General features: G+C 32.8%; 1 protein-coding gene and 1 long non-coding RNA gene across 4 annotated transcripts; both read left to right on the plus strand.

The window, feature by feature from the left end:
• Positions 1-5,944: 5,944 nt before the first annotated feature.
• On the plus strand, positions 5,945-8,706 carry LOC145018674 (uncharacterized). Its single transcript, XR_013667114.1, has 3 exons — positions 5,945-6,457; positions 7,259-7,326; positions 8,563-8,706. It is a non-coding gene; the product is annotated as an uncharacterized LOC145018674 (long non-coding RNA).
• A 9,920-nt stretch (positions 8,707-18,626) lies between these two features.
• Positions 18,627-22,157, plus strand: LOC145014750 (putative pre-mRNA-splicing factor ATP-dependent RNA helicase DEAH2). 3 transcript variants are annotated; one of them, XM_078973185.1, is made up of 7 exons: positions 18,629-19,087; positions 19,419-19,621; positions 19,710-20,794; positions 21,105-21,230; positions 21,305-21,543; positions 21,624-21,742; positions 21,814-22,157. In XM_078973185.1, exons 1-7 carry the CDS (start codon positions 18,788-18,790, stop codon positions 21,938-21,940), a joined length of 2,199 nt encoding a protein of 732 aa, XP_078829311.1. In that variant the 5' UTR covers positions 18,629-18,787; the 3' UTR covers positions 21,941-22,157. The 3 variants fall into 3 exon arrangements, with proteins under 3 accessions (XP_078829312.1, XP_078829313.1, XP_078829311.1); XM_078973186.1 differs by lacking the exons at positions 21,305-21,543; positions 21,624-21,742; positions 21,814-22,157 and having other exon boundaries at positions 18,627-19,087; positions 21,003-21,230; XM_078973187.1 differs by lacking the exons at positions 21,305-21,543; positions 21,624-21,742; positions 21,814-22,157 and having other exon boundaries at positions 18,627-19,087; positions 21,021-21,230.
• Positions 22,158-22,284: the final 127 nt, after the last annotated feature.

The raw sequence follows: 22,284 nt of genomic DNA on the forward strand, positions 1-22,284 counted from the left end.
CTAAACTTATCTACAAACTGTAAACTAAATGTTGGAAAAGATCTCTGGTCAATCCGACTTAAAACGAATCAGTTATCGGTGTTTAAAAAACGTCACAGATTACAAAATCTTGCTGAAAAGCTGATTTTTTTTAGCTTTGATAGATCTACTTTGAAGGATTGTAACGCGGTGATTATAATACCAAAATAAACAAAATTATAGTCTAAATTCATCTACAAACTATAAACTAAATGTTGGAAAAAACCGCATATCAATCCGACATAAAACGAATGAGTTATGAGTGTTTAAAAAACGTCACAAAAATCTTAATCATGTCCAACCGGTTCTAAACCCGGTAAAAACCGGACCGAACCGGGAAAAAAACCGGACCGGACCGGAGAGAAATCTGAGAACCGAGAACTGGCCCGGGGGTCCAAAAAAACGGTCCAGTCCGGTTCGGTCCGGTCCGGTCCGATCCACCGGTCCAAATGCTCACCCCTACAACTATATACATCCATACACATCTACAAACATACATTCATACATGCTACGTATAAGGGTGATGCTAAGAAGACACCCTATAATCATTTTTATAAAAAGTCAACCTATAATCAACTTCTTGTAATCATCTTTTTCGGAAAACAATGCAATTTCAACCAATAAAAATATTTCAAACATTAATTAGGGTTGTCTAAATAGTAAAATAGGATGTCTTATTAGCCAACCCCTACGTATAAATATATGTATATGTATGTGGGTGTGCATTTTTTAGTGTTCCCATGTATCAATATTAGATGACGTTTCTTTTATGTTATCAATGATTGCATTTGACGTTTCACTATTAGATATGTTCCCATGTATCAGTATTAGATGATGTTTCTTTTATGGTATCAATGATTGCATTTGACGTTTCACTATTAGATATGAATCGGTGTTATAACACTACAAAATTGACACCTCGCATGCCACATCACATTACTAATATCATAATTACTAGTACAGGTGGTGTTGAAATGTTATAACATGGAGAGAGAGAGAGAGAGAGAGAGAGAGAGAGAGAGAGAGAGAGAGAGAGAGAGAGAGAGAAAGAGCGTTTAGTACCTATCTTTTAAAGGGATCCAATTTTTTTTTATAGAAATTGTTATATTTAGAAGATAGTATAAATAATTTTTTTTAATTATTGATTTGTTATAAAAAACATGATAACATTTGTGTATTTTAAGAGCCCATTTTTTTTTTCTCTCGCCCGGGGCTCAAAATAAGTTTGGAACGGCCCTGGAGAGAGAGAGAGAGAGAGAGAGAGAGAGAGAGAGAGGAAAAACATGAAGAATTTGAGACAAACAACAAGAAATAGCCAAGATTATCCACATAACTCTACTTTGACACTTACTTTTGTAATTTGATTTCAATACTTTGAAAGTGAAAATGCATTTTTATTTTGCTGATCAAATATTAATATTTATTTTTATAGTCAAATGTTAAAGTTTTGATTTTGGGGTATAAAATTTAAATTACATTTGTTGAGTTCTTGTTATGGAATAGTCATAGATTTAAAACCTACTAGATCGTTGCTAAAACAAAACAAAAAAAAGTTTGTTTGTTTAGTAATAATAGCGATGAATTAGCGACGGACATCAGCGACAGATTAACGACAGGATTTAAAGGTTTCCTTAGAAATTTGTGGCATCGGTAATCCATCACTGATCCATCGCAAAATCCGTCGCTGATAGCCATCAGCGACGAATTGTCCGTCGCTGATACTTCAATTTCTAGTAGAGAGAGAGAGAGGAAAATACGGATGTTGTCGTTACACATCTTATATCATAATACCCCTTAACGTGAAAAAATATCGTATTCCCGATTTTATAATGGCGTTAAGAGATGCAACCTTACCCATAACACTCTATTTCGTTGTTCATACCCACCTCTCTAAGGCTGGTGGGTGTGAGCAACATGTTATTACATGTTATCATATTAAAAAGTATCATAACATTATCCTAGTCATATATTGGTGTTATAACACCAAAGGTAGAAATGGACAACACCAAATAACATGTAATAACACCACTTAATTTCTATTTTATTTTTTAATTTTTTTTTATGTTTGTAATTCCCATTTTTCTATTTTGTTTTATTTCTTTAATTTAGGTCATAATAATTTAAAAAAACATATAAATTAAATAGTACATAATTAAAATAAATATTAATTAAAAACTACATTGCAACGAAAAAACATAAAACAACATTCCAACGAGAACAAAAAACGTAGACCGAAAAAAAATAACAAAAAAAAAACATTACAACAAAAAAAAAAAACACTAATCTTCGTCTAAATATTTCTGGTCAATCTTCGCTTTCATTTTTCGGAGTGTCTCGAGTCGTCTTGGTTGCAAATTATCCTTGCAAGGAACTCAAAATGATCCCGTTGCAACTCATATGTTTTACACACGATTTCGTTGTGTTCGTCAAATTGTTGTTTCATTTCGGCTTCCTCTCGTCGTCTACTTTCGGCTTCATCCGCATGTCATTGAGCACACCTCGCTTTGTCGCGGCCTATCGGTTGTCGAGGGGGGAGATCTCTTCAAGGTCATTCAAGTCGTCCGGTATCTCATCCGTGTCCGCATTGAGGTTGATGTTCGTCCGTGTGACTGAAACATCGACCGAACCCGAGCCGCGCAACCTCTTCGATTGTTGTTCCGTAAATGTGTCCGTTTTATTCCACTTTGGGTCTTACTTCACAATCTCCCAAAAAAAAATTGTGCTAAAAAACGTGACTGGTCTCGACATGATATTGCTCACTCTCCGCTCTATAAACGTCAAAATCGGTCGCACCACTTTACTTGTGCGAGGAAAGTTTGTTGTAGATGAAATTGAACTTGGTGCACTTCTTGCTTATTTGAATCCACTTGCTACTCAACATGTCATGAATGCGGTAGTTTTCATCTTTATTCAAAATGGCACGAAATTTCACGATCACGGCTTCCCAAAAAGCAACAATTCGCATATTGTTTCCTTGTGTTGGAATTTTTGATGTCCCGCACCAAGCCTCCGCCAGCACGTATTCCTCGTCCGCTGTCCACCATGTTGGAGGTATGTCTTCCGATTGCTCCACCTCAACCGCTTTCCTGTGTGTGTGTGTGTGTATATATATATATATATATATATATATATATATATTTTTATTTTTTAAGATTGAAATTGTATTATTTTTTTATTTTTTTACATTTTTGACCGTTTTACAACGGTTGAAAAATTAAAAATATAGACGTTGGATCATTTTTGCTTCGAATTCTTCCCGTTCTCGAGCGTTACCACAGCAACATATTATAATGTAACGCCTAATAACGCATGCCGGGCGCGGTGTTCGGCGCGTTATACCGGCGTTTTTACACCACCACGTCGGATTAACGCGAATACGTGTTGCCCGTACCTAACCGCCTAATTTCACATGAAGCCGTTTCATTTTACACGAACATAATTGGTTGACTGTGGAACAGGTGAATGTTGATCAGGCATAGCATATCTTATCCCGATTTCCTGGAGTCATAACTCGAGTAGACAGGCAGCCCTTATTTCATTGAATATGGTTTGTCCAAATGCAGAGAAGCATCACGCGTTATTGCCACATAAAATAATTTGGTGCAGTTGCACAACATTTATTTTGATCTCGAATCATATTATATAGATAGATAGATATATTAGCAAGTATTAGTCTGTACGTGTTTCAATCTTTATTGGCTCTCTGATTCGCAAATCAATAATTAATGTGATGTGTCGACAGTGTCGTCTCAGTATTATAACTTGTCACAAATCTGAGTGATATGATACGGGCCCTAGGACAGGTTATAAGAATTTTAATTATATATTTATATTTAGGGTAAGTTACTTAAATGATCCCTAAATGTTACAAAAAGTGATGGTTTCAGTCCAAAGTATTAAATCTTTTTTCTTGACAAAACTTCAAAAATTGTCCATATGGTTTGTGAAAAGTGGTACTTTCATGATATATTTAGAAAGCGTTACATTGATCGTCTTTATGGTTTCAAAATCAAGCACGTTAATCCTATGGATAACTCTATTAAATACTCCTATAAGGGTTAAATACTTATAAAATAACATCTTTACCCTTCTCTATTCTTTTGTCTTTGATTTAAGAAATTATAAAGACTATTTATATAAACAAGAAAAAACTAAAATAACCTTAAAATATCTTTCGTCTTCTCCACCACCAGTCTCTCAAACCTCTTGTCTCATTCATTTTCATAGTTATCCTCATCTCTGACAATTATTACAACCGCCCTAATAAAACCCTAAATGTATAAGTAGCAAAAAAAATGGTAACCACCTTTTTTTATCCCCTTCATCGACTTTTCATCGTTAGCATCGTCAAATCATTAGACCAATCATCCTTTTGTTATATATGTTCATGATATGTAGTTTTTCCCAAATATTTCCCTATTCTTGTTTTTATGCATTGTGGGTCAACATTACTTAATGTTTATGTTCATGATATGAAATTTTGAATATTAGTATTTATGGATCTCGATTATAATCCACAAAATACATAAGATACATATATATGTTTTATGGATCAACATTGCTTGATGTATATGTTGATGATCTGTATGTAATTTTTTTATCATTTATAGTTTGATTTGTGTGGCTAATATGTGTAATTCTTATTGAATTAATGTTATTTTGGATTCGGGATTGATGATTCTACTTTTAGCAATATAATACAATTTGGTTACTTAAACTTCTCAAGTTAGCTTGTTCATCAATTACGCCTTAGAACTTAAAACTAATAAGTATTCAAATTTGTAAGTTTTCTTTAAGCTAAAAAGGTTTATGATGATTCATCAGGTGATGTTCTTTAATAAAGGGTTGAATATGTTTGGTTGCCTAGTTTGAATTAATTTGAATGTTTTTTTTTCCTTTGAACAGATGCTCTATTTGGATGTGCGTGCTTAAAATGATTACTCAACACATAAATAGTTGTAACAAATTGAATAAAGTTTGGTATAATTGTAATTTTACATTAAAATGTTGCGCTTGATATTTTCAATCATTATTGTTTCTTTTCACCATTTTGTTTATTGTTGATGTTTCCATAATGATTACAGGGTCAGTTTCTCTTTCTTTGATTTATAGGGTAAGTTGGTCTGAATAACATATTTAGAGAAGACGGTTTATCTAAACACCTATTTAACATAAATATCATAGTTAATAAGATCATAATCCCCACGATTGCTAGGCAAACAACAATAAGATCTTTATGTTTTATGATTCTTTTGGGTTTGTTTATATTTTGATTCATTAGTAATTATTGCACTAATTTGGTTACTAAAATTCTTTTTACCTATGATATTATGATATTAGTTGGATATTATTAGATATTGATGGTAAATGAAATTAATATATGTCGTCAAAAAACCATGATGTATTATTATTCTATTTTTTTTAAATAACAAATGCATTAAACTATTAAAAATTACACGAATGGTCCCTATGGTTTGGGGTGATTTGCGCGCATGGTCCCTAACTTATTTTTTTAACTCGGAAAGTCCCTACTGTTTGTTTTTGTTACGCGTTTGGTCCCTAATGTTTGTTTTTGTTACGTGCTTGGTCCCTTTGTTACTAAAAAGACTATTATTTAAATAGGAAAAAATGATAGGATAGGTAAGGTAAGGTGATGAGGGTGGGGTTGGGGTGTGTTTATTTAAATAAATTAAAAAATCAAGGGAAAAATAGTTTTTTTAGGTAAGACAGGGACCAAGCGCGTAACAAAAACAAACAGTAGGGACATTCCGAGTTAAAAAAAATAAGTTAGGGACCAAACATGCAAATTACACTAAACCATAGGGACCATTCATGTAATTTACTCAAAAACATATTTTATATATATATATATATATATATATATATATATATATATATATATTAATCTGATTGGTTGTATTTTTTTTTTTTTTGTGGTTTTTGTTTTTTTCTTTTGTTGTTTCTTTTTGTCTTAATAAATATTTTATATTAGACGTGAAAGTGGATTACACATGTCTTCGTTTCTCAAACTCAGTGTTCTTCTGTATATTACACCACCATTTTAACCAGTAACAATTAGATTAATGTGAATATCCACAACTTTGTTATTGGAAGGTCACCGTCTCTTAAACCAGTCTAAGTATACGTGTATTCTCCTCCCAATTCCACTGCCTTCATCAGTCATTCTCTTATCTTTCTTGCAACTACTCTACCACCTAGCCACCACTTTAATAGTATCTTTTGTCACTGGATTAGGGAATTTGGTCTCAAATTTATGTCGTCTACTCTCCACCCTCATATATGCAACCAGAAAGAGAAGCAGTATCATACACAATCATTGATCGTCATTGTCATTGGATTGGGGATTTCAGGCAACAGACGGTGGTCTACAGGTTCAAAATCGGCCTGAATTTGGTGTCATCAACATCAACACTTAGGGGTAACTATTATGTTTCTTATAATCGAATGATTTACACATCACATTTGCTATCATCGAATTTAGAGAAGAAGTTTTCTTCAATTTTGGTTGAACCCCTTTCACTATATGTTTCTTCTTTATTCGAATCAACCTAACACTCAACCATGGCATCTTCTGGTAAAATTTATTCAGTATCTTCATATGTTTCGAACATTTTATTCTTCCTTTTTCTGGCCTTATATATATATATATATATATATATATATATATATATATATATATCCGGTAATAAATTTTTTTTAGTAGGAAAGTAAGAAGTTTTTTTCTACATATTTTTTTTTACGAATAAAGAAAATGAATCACTAGATGATTCATTTGTAAGATGATTCACAAGAAAAAATTCTCAAAAAAACATCTATATGATTCATTTTTAAGTAAATTAAGAAAAAAATCACTTTTATGACAATTTTAGTGAATAACAACAAAATCATTATATAAATGAATCATCGAGATATTTTTTTGAGAATTTTTTCTTATGAATCATCTTACAAATGAATCATCTAATGTTTCATTTTGTTTGTTCGCGAAAAAATATGTAGAAAAAAAACTTCTTACCTTCCTACCAAAAATTTCCTTCTTATTTGATCTGGACTATATATATATATATATATATATATATATATATATATATATATATATATATATATATATATATGAATGTGATGAAATTAGATTACAACATAATGCGATTTTGAGAACTTTTAGTTTGGTCAAAATTATTGATTATATGTTATTAAACACAAGGCATCATCTCTTTTCCAGAAATCATGTTCTTCTTCAAGTTGAGAGATGAATAATTTGAGTTTGAAAGTCAAAATTGCTCTTAGAAGGTAAGATATTGGCTTACCTTAAATTTTCGTAGTACATTTCTTTGCTTCTTCAATCACATAATTTCTTTTATATGGTACTTGTGTTATCATGGGCATAGGCGGATCCAAGGGGTATCCCGGGGTAGCCCGGGATACCCCTCAAAAAAATTTCGGTAATGTAATTTTTTTAGAAAATTTTCGTTTTTTTAGTGTATATATATGCATCCCTTCACTTATAAACACAAACATATAGCTAGTCTACTGGGTAAGGTGTTGGATTATTGAAACAAAGGTCTTAAGATCAATTCTTGTTCCCTAAAAATCCTTTGTTTATATTTCTTTTATTTTTCCAGCTATTCTATTCTCTTTTAATTTCTAAGCTATTCTATCCCACATCGCAAAACACATGTAAACTCAGTTGTTTTCATCTATTATGAAATCTTATCATCATGATTCATTTTATATCAACTTTGAGTCTAACAATTCTATTAAGGTTTGAGTTTAATACCAAAACCAAACGAGAAAACTCATGTACAAACTGAAAACCATAACATCAAATTGATGGGTTTGAGTTTTGTTTGGTTTTAAAAGTTTCAAAACCGTCGCTATTAGATTTGGGTTTGATTTTAGGTCAAAACTGATCCGACCCGCCCCATGCTCAGCCATTGCGGTGATACCCTGAAAAAAAATTAGGATACCCCTTTGCTTTGAGTCTGGCTCCGCCACTGATCATGGGTGGAAACAACACAATTTCAAGGAGCATCTTAAACAACTTAATGTAATTCATGTTCTTTTTTAGGGACAATTAGGTTGATTTTGATTTTTGATGCGATTTTAGTGTTTGTAGTTTGTGAATTGAAAGGTGGGGTGAAGTAGATATGTCTGGGAAACATGATTTAGTTTGGGATGTTTATATTGTGTTTTCCATGGAATTCATTTACGTTTATTTTAACTTTCAATTGGGAATTTGCTCATCTTTTGTAATTGATGATGAGCGGATGTTGGCTACAATTCATGGAGAATATAAGTAAAAAACTAGGTAACAAGATGTATGAAATCTGGGCCTATTCTTTTTATATAATTTGATCTTTTTGTAGATGGGAACCACAATTGCTCCACATCAATTATGTTTTATGGAGCAAAGAAAGTTGTTGTAATTTTCATCTACTTACATAAGCTCATTTGTATGTATATTATTGGGTATAATATTTAGAAAAATATTTACATCTTTATTATGTTTTCATGTTTATTTTGCAGGAAAAACAATTTCAAGCAAATTGAAATGTCACGAAAGCAGATTCTAGAAATGTTTTATGATGATAATTTGAAGGTTAGATTCTCTATTAGACATGTCGTATTTTCCATGAATTTGTATGTGCGAGACATGTTAATTGGCTATATTATTATCATTCTTATTGTTATCTGGTTGAAATTGTTTGTCATCTACCTAAAGACAAGATTATCACAGTTTATAGATGTTGCCCATTAGTTGATCCCATTTACCAAATACGGCTTTTGTCAATGCAATTACTTGCTTAAAAGTAAAGTTTTTTATTTTATAATGTGACATTAAATATTCTTACTCATTTGTATATGTTTTTATAAATAATGTTAGTCTTGGTGTCTCTTTACAAATGGTTTTTAGTAATTTTTACTTTTTTCATTTAATTTATGAAAATATTAAGTTCTATGAATAATGGTATTAAATGAGTAACGGATTTTGTTTGCTAGAAGGACAAAATGGGGAAAGATTAAGTTGTTGTGCTGTCAATTTGTTGTATTTATTAGTTATTAAGCTTTTATGTTATCATTTTGTTGTGATTATAATTTGTTAAGTCGTTCTGATTGTAAACTACTAAGTGGTTCTGTGTGCAAATATATAAATCATGCATTTGTCCCATCCAGTTGATTTTCTTATAATATTTACTGGAAATGATTGCTTAATGTTGCCATTGTCTCAACTTGTATTGAGGTTTTATGCATACATTGTAATCACTGATTCTTGGCACTATCCATCATTTTTGCATTAATGTTGTGCAAATCTTCGAGTCTTGATTGAGGGTTTTATTTTATCTTTATTTTATAATTTATTTTAGTGACATCGAAATGTTGTAAATTATGTTAGGTTGGAGTGAGACTGCTTTGCAACTACTGTCGGTGTTATAATATTTTGAAAAAAATCTTGTTGTTAGGTGTAACTAAGTAAATATACTTATAGTTTGTTATTTCGAAGCAGGGGCATTTTCGGTATTTTTCACGTTTTTTGTGTACGTACTTCCTTTTGTTAGCACCCTACTTTCTTTTATCATTTAAAATATTTTGTTGCTCTTTCTTATTTATAGCTAAAATAAAGTCAAAAAAATTCATTAATCATTTCTTCATTGATTCGCTTCCTTCTAAACACAATCCTTAACATTATGCTAAATCAATTTTTATTATGTTGTAAATGGGAAGCGTGCATGCTACTTTTGTCCATAGAAAGGTGATACTTTTAGACCAAAAAGAAAAAAAAAAAAAAAAAAAAAAAAAAAAAAAAAAAAAAAAAAAAGACTACTCTACCCTTTAATCAAATTCAAATTCCAACCCCACACCGGGATTTTTCCCTAATTTGTTATTAAAAACCCTTTATTAAGCTATCAAAAAAGAATTTTGAGCTTTAATGTATTAAGGATCGCACAAAATAAAAATTAAAAGAAAATAAGGTAGGGTTACAGTAATGGTCCTTGTAGTATTTAATATATTTCAAATTCATTCCAAGGGCAAATTGGTAATTATAAAAAATTAACTAATTAAAATTTAGTTTACAATTCATAAATGGTCCCTATGTTTTTATAAATCTAACCTCTTATATAATCCTTATGGTTTCAAAAAATTTAACAGACAATCATTTTAGGCTTTGTCCATTAAATGTCATTTGGTTAAAATAATACAAGAGTATTTTCATTATTTCATTGTTATAGGGACCATTTATAAGGTTTTTTTTTATTTAAAAAAATGAAATATATCTCCATCTTTATCTCTATATTCTAAATCTAATAAAAAAATAGTTTTATTCTCCTTTTGATATGTAGCACCTTATTAGGCATCCTAATTAATGCATATTTTATTCTTTTTTTTGTCATGTGTCATCCTATTATGCCTCTTAATTAATGCATTTCACTTGTTAACCTATTGATTTTCTATTTCAAATTTCAAATTTTAAATTTCTCACTCTAATTACATTAAATTAATAAAATTAAAATTAAAATTAAAATTAATACAAATTATAAAGTGATATACATATTTATTTTAATTAATGATTATAGTTTTATATAAATAAAAAATATTTTAATTAATAATTTTTTTTAAATAATTGATTAATAATTTTAAGTTTTTATTATAAAATTTTAATTAATTTTGTAACTGTGGTTTTAACGAATTATAAAAATAATTGATTAACAAAGGGTCTCTCTCTCTCTCACCAATAACACACAGTTATAAACGTGATGTAGAAAATCATATGAACCATATGTAGAAAATAAACAATGAGAATAAATTCTTAGAAAAAAGATGATCCTGATTTAACACACACATACACACAGAATATATATATATATATATATATATATATATATATATATATATATATATATATATATATATATATATATATATAAATCCATAGCAATTTGGGTATGAAAATAAATATTTTAAATAGAGAATATAAGTTAACACAAATTTGTGATGTGAGGTATGTACCACATATGTGTCACCATTTACTTGAAGACTTATCCATCTAGTTGGTTCACTTCCGTCTCTAGACCGCAATTTGCTATCAAACAAGTACAAAAGATATTTTTTTTCTCACATAATGTAGTCTTAAAATAATTAGTTTTATCATACAAAAAAATTTAACAGCACAAAACAACTTATTGTTCGTTTGCGTTCTCATTCGTTGTACGATGATATTTAAAATGTATTAATTAACAAAATTGACATACATCGAAATCGACAAAAGCTTATTATTATTATTATTATTATTATTATTATTCTCAAAATAAAGGTAAGAACCGACAGATTGAGGGTTCAAGTCCCGTTGTGGACATTGGTGGTATTAAGGGATAGTTTAGATGTAGATTATATATTTGTATTTTGCCGGTTCAAAAAAAAATAAAATTGACATCCAATTCAAGTGGGTTGTCACCTATTGGGCTTGTATAGTTTTGCCGTGATAAAATCTTCGAGCAAGTCATCTCATTTAATTTGAGCCCGTTCACAATTTATGTACGGGCAACATTCTTTGATGTTACATAAATAGTTTTGTTTAGAAGTTCTAGTATATTCGAATATTTAGGAAAAGAAATCAGGATTTTCCAAAAATAGAAATTAATTGCGCTTGTCCACATGTGAAATTACCGTTGGATCTGCCAATACATAAACGGCAACGTTTTGAGGAAGAAGTTTAAGGTTCGATCTACGAAAATGGTTGAAACATGAAATAAGAAATGGTTGAAAAAAAAACAAAAGTAATAATTTTTTTTGCAGATTAACCTTCGAATGTGCAAAAATAAATAAATAAGTAAATATTAAAAAAATATAGTTAACCTATGAAAATCATGGTTTTTGTGTCATTTTTTTTGGTAGTAAACTTTAAAAATTACTTTCACAACAAAAAAGAGTTTTATATGTTATAAGAGTTATGTTTTTAAGATAAAAATCCTAGTTTTCACTTTTCACATTGAAAATTAAAATAAAACAAGTCATAGTTGAAAAGTAATTCAAGTGAAAACCCGTGGGATTACTATTCACCTACGAAAAGCATATTTTGATGAGATGTTGATCATATTTTGATGAGATGCGAATACGCAAAATTTATAATGAATAAGATTTTCGAATGGTGTGGATTAAACAAAGAAGAATTCAATAATGTTGGTGAACTACTTTATTTTGCAGCCTCATAGGGTTGTTGCCCTAAAAAACGCATTAAACTGTTTTGTATTTGTTACAATCTGCTATGAAATCTTTGGAGGATCAGGAATGACAGATTATTTCGAGGTGCATCTACTACAATTTGAAGAGGCATTAAAAACATCAAAGCGTTGGCATATTTGTGGCTCAAATGCAGGGGTAATGGTCGAGTCGGTAATTGGATAGGTTGGAATTCCTCCCCCCTTTCCCCCATGTAATAAACTAAAAACTATTTTGTTCTTCTTTGCCCTTGCCTAGTCACTTGCTAAGCATTGGATTTTTTTTAAATATATTGTTGTTTCTAAAAAAAACCTACGAAAAGCGTGGTTTTTTTGGTAATATAAATGTCCAAAGACTATTTTTCAAAACAAAAAGAAAACTTTATATTATTAAAATGAAATGTTAAATTGAGAGTCGTTTACTAAAAAAATATGATGAGGCCCATTTAGACAATTTCAGTGCCCATTATTCAATTCTGCAACTCATCTGCAAATTTTGCATGTAAAACTTGCGAAATTAGTTTTAAAACGCTTAAATTTTTCTCCAAATATTAGAAAAAAACATATGAAAATTAATTAAATTTGTTTTTTCTCTAAAAATGTTTTCTATATAGTTAAGTGCCAACCTTATATCCGCTTGTGTTGTATTCTCTAGACACGAACATAACAAATATAATCGTTCATTTTTTACGATTTCGAATTTCATTTCTTAACTATAATAATAACTAATGTGAATGAGATATGGTCATTCAATCATAACATTCCCAGAGTTTGTTCTCCATTTTAAACCAATATCAAACGAGTCAAAGTTCTTAAAAGAGAGTCGTTTTCTTGTAGAATTAATAATATGAATTCAATCATAATATGCATCAGGTATATATAAATAAGAATAAAACTAACAATTTACAACCTAAGGCATTTTAGCGGTCCCATCTTAATCTCGATATTAGCTAAACATTGTAAAGACAAAATTGTCACTTTCAATATAAGACATAGTAACATACAACGATGTGTTTATTTTCCGAGACTTTGGTCTCTTCCAAAAAAATGATGTGTTTAAGAACCTAAATACATGCGACTATGCTCTTTCTCAAATCATTAGTTAAGCATTGCGGTTTAACCCTAAACATTCTTTATAAGTATCTAATTCATTTAAACCTAAACTCTAGTACAAACTGAAACGTCACTTGTGTAGACTTGTTCAATCTCACATAATCAACATGTTATCTGCTTCTATCGTAACAATGTAAGATAATCACTTTCGAAACCTACATCTAAAAATCCCCTTACGCCGAAGGACCAGAGAATTAAAACAATATATCTATGAAACCATAACAGTGTCATGAAAATACAATTTCTCATCACAAATAAATGGTTACATGGCTGATCTCGAAGATAAAACAAGAAATCAATGGAGATAGAATAAATAGCCATGGCAAAATCATCAAAAACACACATGTCATACACAAATCGGGTAAAAACTTCAAATCCTAACTTGATATCATCTACTAGAATCTAACACTTTGGGAAGTACTTGTATGATATAATATGATACAAAACATGTCTTAAGATATAATGCAATTTTAACATCACTTAAATTTGATTTAGCCATGAAATCAATAAATAAACTCCACTTTCATTCATTCAAACTTAAATCTAACAATTTTGACTAATTTGCAAATGGTCTTGTTCGTTTTAATAGACATAAGTGATATATGCATTTTATTTACTTCTTTTTATAGTTTATTTTAGCTTATTTTATGTCTTTTAGTTAATCATCATGCATGTTTTTCTTTTTATTATTTTTTATCTATATCGAGAAACTTTCTAGTCTTTGTGTTTAGTGGACTTAGATTTATTGAAGACTAGCAATGGAATGGAGATGAAGGGATCTTGGAAATTAAGCTTAGATAAAGGATTATCAAAGCATTAGTTATTAGAAATATGAACTTAAGAAATTCAATGTTTTAATTATTTCTTTCCTTCACTCGGATCTTGCGTCTCTATTGACGCCCTATCTTACGAATATATTCCTTATCAAACACATAATAAACTTCCTAGGCTTTCCTTTTAGGATTCCTTCCACCCCTATTTACTCTTGGTCGAGGAAGAACTTCTACTAATATTAACTAATTATCGGATGAATACGATTACATTCCTCTAAAATCAAACAGTCTGTCGACTAAGAGATCCAATACTACAATGGTTAGACTCAAACGAGAGCTACATAATAGCGTCAAATCAAGCAATCTAAAACTATTTAATTCTGGGAGCATGCAACCTAACATATTTTTTAGATAACTAATCCATATCAATGTAGCTTCTAAGCAGCAATTAACAAGCAAATTCCTAGGTTATAAGACATCTTAAGTATCATGAAATTCTAATAGAAAATTCCTAAAAAGATCCCTAACCTACATACTAGCATGCATTTCTGACATTTCATATATCAACAAACATAACAAGTATGGATATTTTGGGAATCATTTTACTTTATGAGCTTTGGCTAACTGCATGCATTACATTCTTTCCTTTTTGTATAATTCTTTTTATGAAAAGATTTGTTAATTACTCAGATCCTTAGTTTAAGTCTGGAATCACACGAATGTTCATCCAGTTCATTTAAACCAGAGTTCTGATACTAACTTGTAACTTACCGATTTTCAATGCAAAATTTTCATTTTATTTATTAAAATATATCAAAGTATGATTACATTGTGCGAAAACATGTTGCAAATGCGCGTGTGTATAGGGATGGCAAAAAAACCCGAACCCGACGGGGAAACCCGAAGCCCGATCATTTCGGGTCGGGTAACGGGTCGTTATCGGGATTTTTATCGGGTTCGGGGCAGGGAGTGGGTTATCCTCGCCCCGCCCCGATTATATATATATATATATATATATATATATATATATATATATATATATATATATAATATGTTCAAAAAATTTTGCTGTTAATTGTACACGTTCAAATATAAAATACTTATCGTGGATAATTTTTTTAGTTATTAACAATCTGGTGTTAATGATCATTTTTATTTGTTTTGACGTATTAAACTAAACTTAAATCAAATAATTTTTTATATAACGTCCAGTTTATTTTATTAAAGTGATGCATCATGTTTTTAATTTAAAAGAGTTGCTAGAACATGTATATTTTATAAGACATTGGGGTACCCTAAAAGAGAATAAATATTTCGTTATCAGTTGTTGTAAACCCGATAAGATACCCGAAACCCAACGGGGAAACCCGGAACCCAATGGGGCGCCCCGATAAGATACCCGAAAGTTATCGGGGCGGGTTTGGGAATCCATGCCCCGCCCCGAACCCGCCCCATTGCCATTCCTACGTGTGTACAGTCGAACGTTGCCCTTCTCACAAATCATTGAAGTACTTGAAAAACATTTTTATTCAATTAGGTAAGCACGAGGCTTAGTGAGTTTCCCAAAATACCATATACCACAATACATATACATGCATACAAAGGGCCCCGTCCAAACTACCTGACAGGCCCCACCCAACATACAACACCATACATAGAGACTACATATACATGCATACAAACGGGTCTCGCCCAACATACATAACGGGCCCGTCCAAACTACGTGGTTGTACTCACCCAACATACAAAACCATACATAGAGACTACATATTAAGTTCTATTGATATATGCACACAAAAGATTTACTATAAGCTCTACTCTACTAGCTTCTATGTCTTAACATACATGAATATATGTTATAACACATGGTATAGTGAGATAACTCACCTGGATAATTATTTCGATGATTAACAGATATCCTTCTGGCGTAACGGGTAACGTGTCTAATAGATATTAGCTTAGAATACTATAGCTTATCAGTTCCTACGACTATATGATAATGAAAGATAGATCAATAATCCCAATGCATACCGAGAGTTCTATCAAATAAGGATTAGCCAGGTTAGATTACTCAGATAGGACCATTTCGACATATATCCTTTCTGAAATTCAACAACCAAACCAACGTGACCATTCTAGACACTTCTACCGTAAATAGATCTATCAACATTATAACTGGAATTACTGATAAATCTTATTTATATATCCATAACAACGACTATGAATATAAATGTAAGTTACACTTAAAACGTAGCTTAACTTACAGGAATATCAAAATTTGTGCGGGCAGAACTCCGAACCAAACACTTATTTCTGCCCAACTTTTTGATGTTGCAAGGCCTCACTAAAGTACTCTAAAAACCCATAAAGACCGGAGTCGAGGGGTGAGGGTTTCTAGAGAAGTTGGAGTGAAGATAGGAGTGAGAAACAATGAAGTCGGGGGACTCTATTTATAGGCAAATCCATGATACGTGTCGCACACATGGTCGGGTGCGCGCCGCACACTTGGTTAAAGGTGTTGGCGTGGTGTCGTCTGGGTAGTGATACATGTTGGCAAGTTGTGGTGTGTCAGTGTGCGCCAGCTCGCGTGCAAAATTAACAATTATTCAAAAAGTTCATATATTCTCTATACGAGCTCAGTTTTCGACGTTCGTTATATCTGAGCTCAGTTTTCGACTTAGACTGCTAAAGCCCATATAAAAATCTTAATTCTCTTATATGAATTTTGTTCTCGACTCTCTTTATATCAACGAAATGTTATGGACGAGATCTTCAACTCTTGTTTATATTGTTTTTCCTTACAAATCGACAATTTTTATTCCGGTTTCTATATCGTACACCGCTGCGCTGAAACTTTTGAAAATCATAACTTCCTTATCCGAAGTCAGATTTGGACGTCCTCTATATGCACGAATTTGCTTTTTCAATTACTACGACTTTTGTCAAGACTGTTTTTTCTAATAGTTTTCTATCTAAGACGTTTATTTACTATAAGGCAAAAATAAGGTGTTACACTCTTAATGTGATGGTGTTTTTAATAACAATGGTTTATTTGCAACTAAAATCCAAGTTTGGTAGTTCTTGAAGTAAATCGGCCTATTTGCAATCCAGAATAACTTGAAAATCAAAGTATCCCAAATTGAAAACAAACAAATTTGAGCACCATCGAAAATTAATCACATAACCGCAGGTAAAAATCAATATACATGACATCTAACAAACATCTTACAACAATTGCAATTGCAACACAAAGCATTAACACTAAAATCGAACCAGAATTTTGGATGATGGACCAAAACATAACAGGAGATCAATGACATGAGTGTATTCAAACCTTAGCAAAGCTAGCAAAATAGAGGACATCTTATAGCAATTGCAACTGCACCACAAAGCATTAACACTAAAATCGAATCAGAACTTGCCGTGTCATTGATAATACTTGTTCTACAATCCCAATCGAGGTATACAAATGTAAATACTAATAAGCGTACACACACACAAATTCAATATAACTACCGAAGTTGGAATTTTTATGGACACCTCCTCAAAATCCACTAATAGCCGATTCACTATTATCTCGTCAATGTAGATAATCAACAAAAACTCGTTCAAACCTTAAGCTTTGTTTTGACTAATGATCGCACGAATTCACATAAGACTTGAGTATATATGGAAAAGCTGAGAGATAATCGCAGAAGGAGGCATGAAGAACTTGAGAGTGTGAAGGGAGATTGGATTGGGATCATAAAAAAACCATAATTGCGTTGATCATTGTTCTCTCTCGCTCTCCCTTTGTAACTTGTCGGTGTTTAAATAGTGATGGTGGAGAGCAGTTGAAGGGTCAGGAGAACATGGGGCGTAAAAGGAGGAGGGATGTGGGAGGTGTGACTGTGGCCTGAAAACCTGTGATTATTACGTGTAAGAGTATATGGTATGGGGAAGAGAAGTGGTGTTTTTGCTGATGTGACATCTCATAACATGGTCATAACACCATGAACACCATTTTCTCCTTGATGTTATAGCATATCTTGTTGTCATTATGGCATATTGAAACAAGAACATTGATTGGCTCCACATTTATTATCTTTCTATTTTTATCCTCTTAAACTCCTCATAACATGATCATAACACCATGAACATCATTTCCTCTTTGGTATTATAAGTTGTTATAACACTACCTCATCATGTTGATACCTAATGCTCTAAATAAAGATGCTCTAAATAAAGATGGATGTAGAGGAAGAAGGTGAAGAGGGGAGCCATTGCGTGGTCATCTACTAGAACTGTAAATAGAGAATTTAAAAGGTTTAGTTAAAAGTGATCGGACGATTGTGAGTGATGAGCGGGGAATAAAATGATTTTACTTCTGCATTGCCTATAAAGGCAATAATCTTAAAGTAAAAAAAAAAAAAAAAAAATTGCTGTTTATTTATTTATTTTTTATTATATAATGTTTTGGTTATTACCGTGTATTGTATATAAAGTTCAAGCCGACGTCTATCGTTTCTCTTTCCCCTTGGAACTCGTATTAGGGTTTCTGACTTCCTTATATCAGAGACTCTCTACACATATTTAGGGGAATTGCTGCAAACCAACCGGTGGTTTTTGAGAAAGATTTGGGATTTCTTGGATAGCTGGGATTGGGGTTAGATGGGGACAGAAAGGAAAAGGAAGGTGAGCTTGTTCGACGTCGTAGATGAAGCTACAGCGACCGCTAAGGTTAACAAAGCAAACGGCGGAGGCGCCGTTCATGGTATCAACAATAGCACGGGTGGTATGTCTCTCGTGAACAGCTGGAATGGACGCCCTTACTCACAGCGTTATTTTGATATCTTGGAGAAGAGAAAGACTCTACCAGTTTGGCATCAGAAAGAAGAGTTTTTGAAAGTGCTCAAAGAGAATCAGACGCTTATTTTAGTCGGAGAAACCGGTAGTGGTAAAACAACTCAGGTTAGTTCATTGTCTTATGTTGACGGAACGCTTCCATTTTGCTATTTTTTTTGATGATTTTGCCATGGCTATTTATTCTATCTCCATTGATTTCTTGTTTTATCTTCGAGATCAGCCATGTAACCATTTATTTGTGATGAGAAATTGTATTTTCATGACACTGTTATGGTTTCATAGACATATTGTTTTAATTCTCTGGTTCTTCGGCGTAAGGGGATTTTTAGATGTAGGTTTTGAAAGTGATTATCTGACATTGTTACGATAGAAGCAGATAACATGTTGATTATGTGAGATTGAACTATAATATTGAATGTTATATCGTCAACAACAGATTCCTCAGTTTGTCTTGGAAGCTGTGGAGGTAGAGAGTGCTGATAGACGCAAGAAATACATGGTTGGTTGTACCCAACCACGGAGGGTGGCTGCAATGTCAGTTTCCCGTAGAGTCGCAGAGGAAATGGATGTAACAATTGGAGAGGAAGTGGGTTACAGCATTCGTTTTGAAGATTGCAGCAGTGCGAAAACTGTGTTGAAGTAAGCTTTTGTAAACGCTTATAACTGCAAATGATATCTGCTTACTTTGATTATTGGACTGAATGATGCTCATCCTGTGGTTGTATAGGTACTTGACGGATGGTATGCTTTTGAGAGAAGCCATGACAGATCCGCTTCTGGAGAGGTATAAAGTGATAATTCTTGATGAGGCTCATGAGAGAACGTTAGCTACTGATGTTTTGTTTGGGCTTCTAAAGGAAGTCCTTAAGAACAGACCCGATCTTAAGCTGGTTGTAATGAGTGCCACGCTTGAAGCTGAAAAGTTTCAGGGTTATTTCTTCGGTGCACCATTAATGAAAGTTCCTGGTAGACTTCACCCTGTTGAAATATTCTACACTCAAGAACCCGAAAGGGACTACCTTGAAGCAGCAATCCGAACAGTGGTGCAAATACACATGTGTGAACCACCTGGTGACATTCTTGTTTTTCTAACCGGAGAGGAGGAGATAGAAGATGCATGTCGGAAAATTACAAAAGAAGTTGGAAACATGGGAGACCAGGTGGGTCCCGTGAAAGTTGTTCCTTTGTATTCGACACTCCCTCCAGCCATGCAGCAGAAGATATTTGAACCTGCTCCGCCTCCACTGACAGAAGGTGGTCCTGCTGGAAGGAAGATTGTGATTTCAACAAACATTGCAGAAACCTCTTTAACCATAGATGGCATAGTTTATGTGATTGACCCTGGTTTTGCAAAGCAGAAGGTTTATAATCCACGTGTACGTGTCGAGTCTTTATTGGTTTCTCCAATATCAAAAGCAAGTGCTCACCAGAGATCAGGGCGTGCTGGAAGAACACAGCCTGGTAAATGTTTTAGGCTTTACACAGAGAAAAGTTTCAATAATGATCTTCAACCTCAGACCTACCCTGAGATCCTTCGGTCCAATCTTGCAAATACGGTTCTTACTTTGAAGAAACTGGGTATAGATGATCTGGTTCATTTTGATTTCATGGATCCTCCTGCCCCCGAGACTTTGATGCGTGCTTTAGAGGTTTTGAATTACTTGGGCGCTTTGGATGACGAAGGAAACCTGACAAAGCTGGGTGAAATCATGAGCGAGTTTCCGTTAGACCCTCAGATGGGGAAGATGCTTGTGGTGAGCCCTGAATTCAACTGTTCTAACGAAATTCTGTCCATCTCGGCTATGCTATCAGGTATGTAAGTTGTAATACTTTTTTGTAAATATATTTTTAAAACTATAAAAAGAAAAAAAAAAAAAAAAAGGAAAAAAAGGAAAAAGAGGAGAGTGTTTAGTTTAAGGTAGGGTGACATCAGCAAGTGTAGTTGTTTGGGTTCCATGCTGTTGGTTGGCAATGGCATGCATACCATACAATTTGTAAGCAAGTGCAAGTGCTGATGCAGATAGTTGCAATTTCTCAGTATTCTCTGTGATGAAGCTCTTAGCAAATGGACTCTGCTGACCAAACGTGGGCCTCCTCTGTGATAACCCAATTTTTTCTTTAGTACCCAATTGCTTTGTACGGCCTAGAGAAGCTCAGAAGGCTGCTGACGAGGCAAAAGCAAGGTTTGGACACATCGATGGGGATCATCTCACGCTCTTGAATGTGTATCATGCCTACAAGCAGAACAGTAAGCCCCTCCCCTTTCCCTCTCATACATCATCCTTTTTTAGAAATATAATAATAAAGTTTTGATGTACACAGATGATGATCAATCATGGTGTTATGAGAACTTTGTGAATCAAAGGGCGCTCAAGTCTGCTGATAATGTGAGGCAACAGCTGGCTCGGATCATGGCAAGGTTCAACCTCAAGTTATGCAGCACAGATTTCAACAGCCGGGACTATTACATCAACATCAGGAAAGCCATGTTGGCAGGCTATTTCATGCAGGTTGCACATTTGGAGCGGACTGGACATTATTTGACTGTCAAAGATAATCAAGTCAGTACTAATACTACCCTTCCTTAACTTGTTTCAACACAAACCATAATCTTATTATGTCTTTTCATTTGCATTTGCAGGTGGTTCATTTGCACCCATCAAACTGTCTGGACCACAAGCCCGAATGGGTTATTTACAATGAATATGTGTTGACAAGCAGGAATTTTATACGCACTGTTACGGATGTTCGGGGTGAATGGTTAGTATATTACTTTTGGTGGTGTTATATTTTATTGGCAGCTTTTCTGACTTTTTTTTTTTTTTTTTTAGGATTGTTGATATTGCTCCACATTACTATGATCTTGACAACTTCCCACAATGTGAAGCCAAGCGGGTTCTAGAGAAGCTGTACAAGAAAAGGGAAAAAGACAAGGAGGAGAGCAGAAACAGAAGATAGAGAACAACACTTCACTCCACTCATGGTTTGGGTTTGGTTTTCAATATTATTTTTAAGGTCCTGAGCTGAGGGATGGGGTACTGTTTGTCTTTTTCTCAAGGTTATTGGAGGCTGAGGCAGCAATATTTTATATCGTGTATCTTTAGTTTAGCAACAGTTGGTTGGTTGGTTGGTTTTGTCTGAATTGAATAATCTTAAATCAGCTCAATGTTTTGTCTGTTTTCTTCTATTAACCTTTTTTAACATCTGGAAAAAAAGAGCTGCAAGTAATGCTTTCTTTCTGTTTCTCAAAATATGCCATGATTTTTCATCAACACTTAGGCTTTGGGTATGTTTACCATGCA

Source organism: Lactuca saligna, chromosome 9, assembly GCF_052625555.1.
Source record: "Lactuca saligna cultivar CGN05327 chromosome 9, ASM5262555v1, whole genome shotgun sequence".
Classification (NCBI taxonomy): Eukaryota; Viridiplantae; Streptophyta; class Magnoliopsida; order Asterales; family Asteraceae; genus Lactuca; species Lactuca saligna.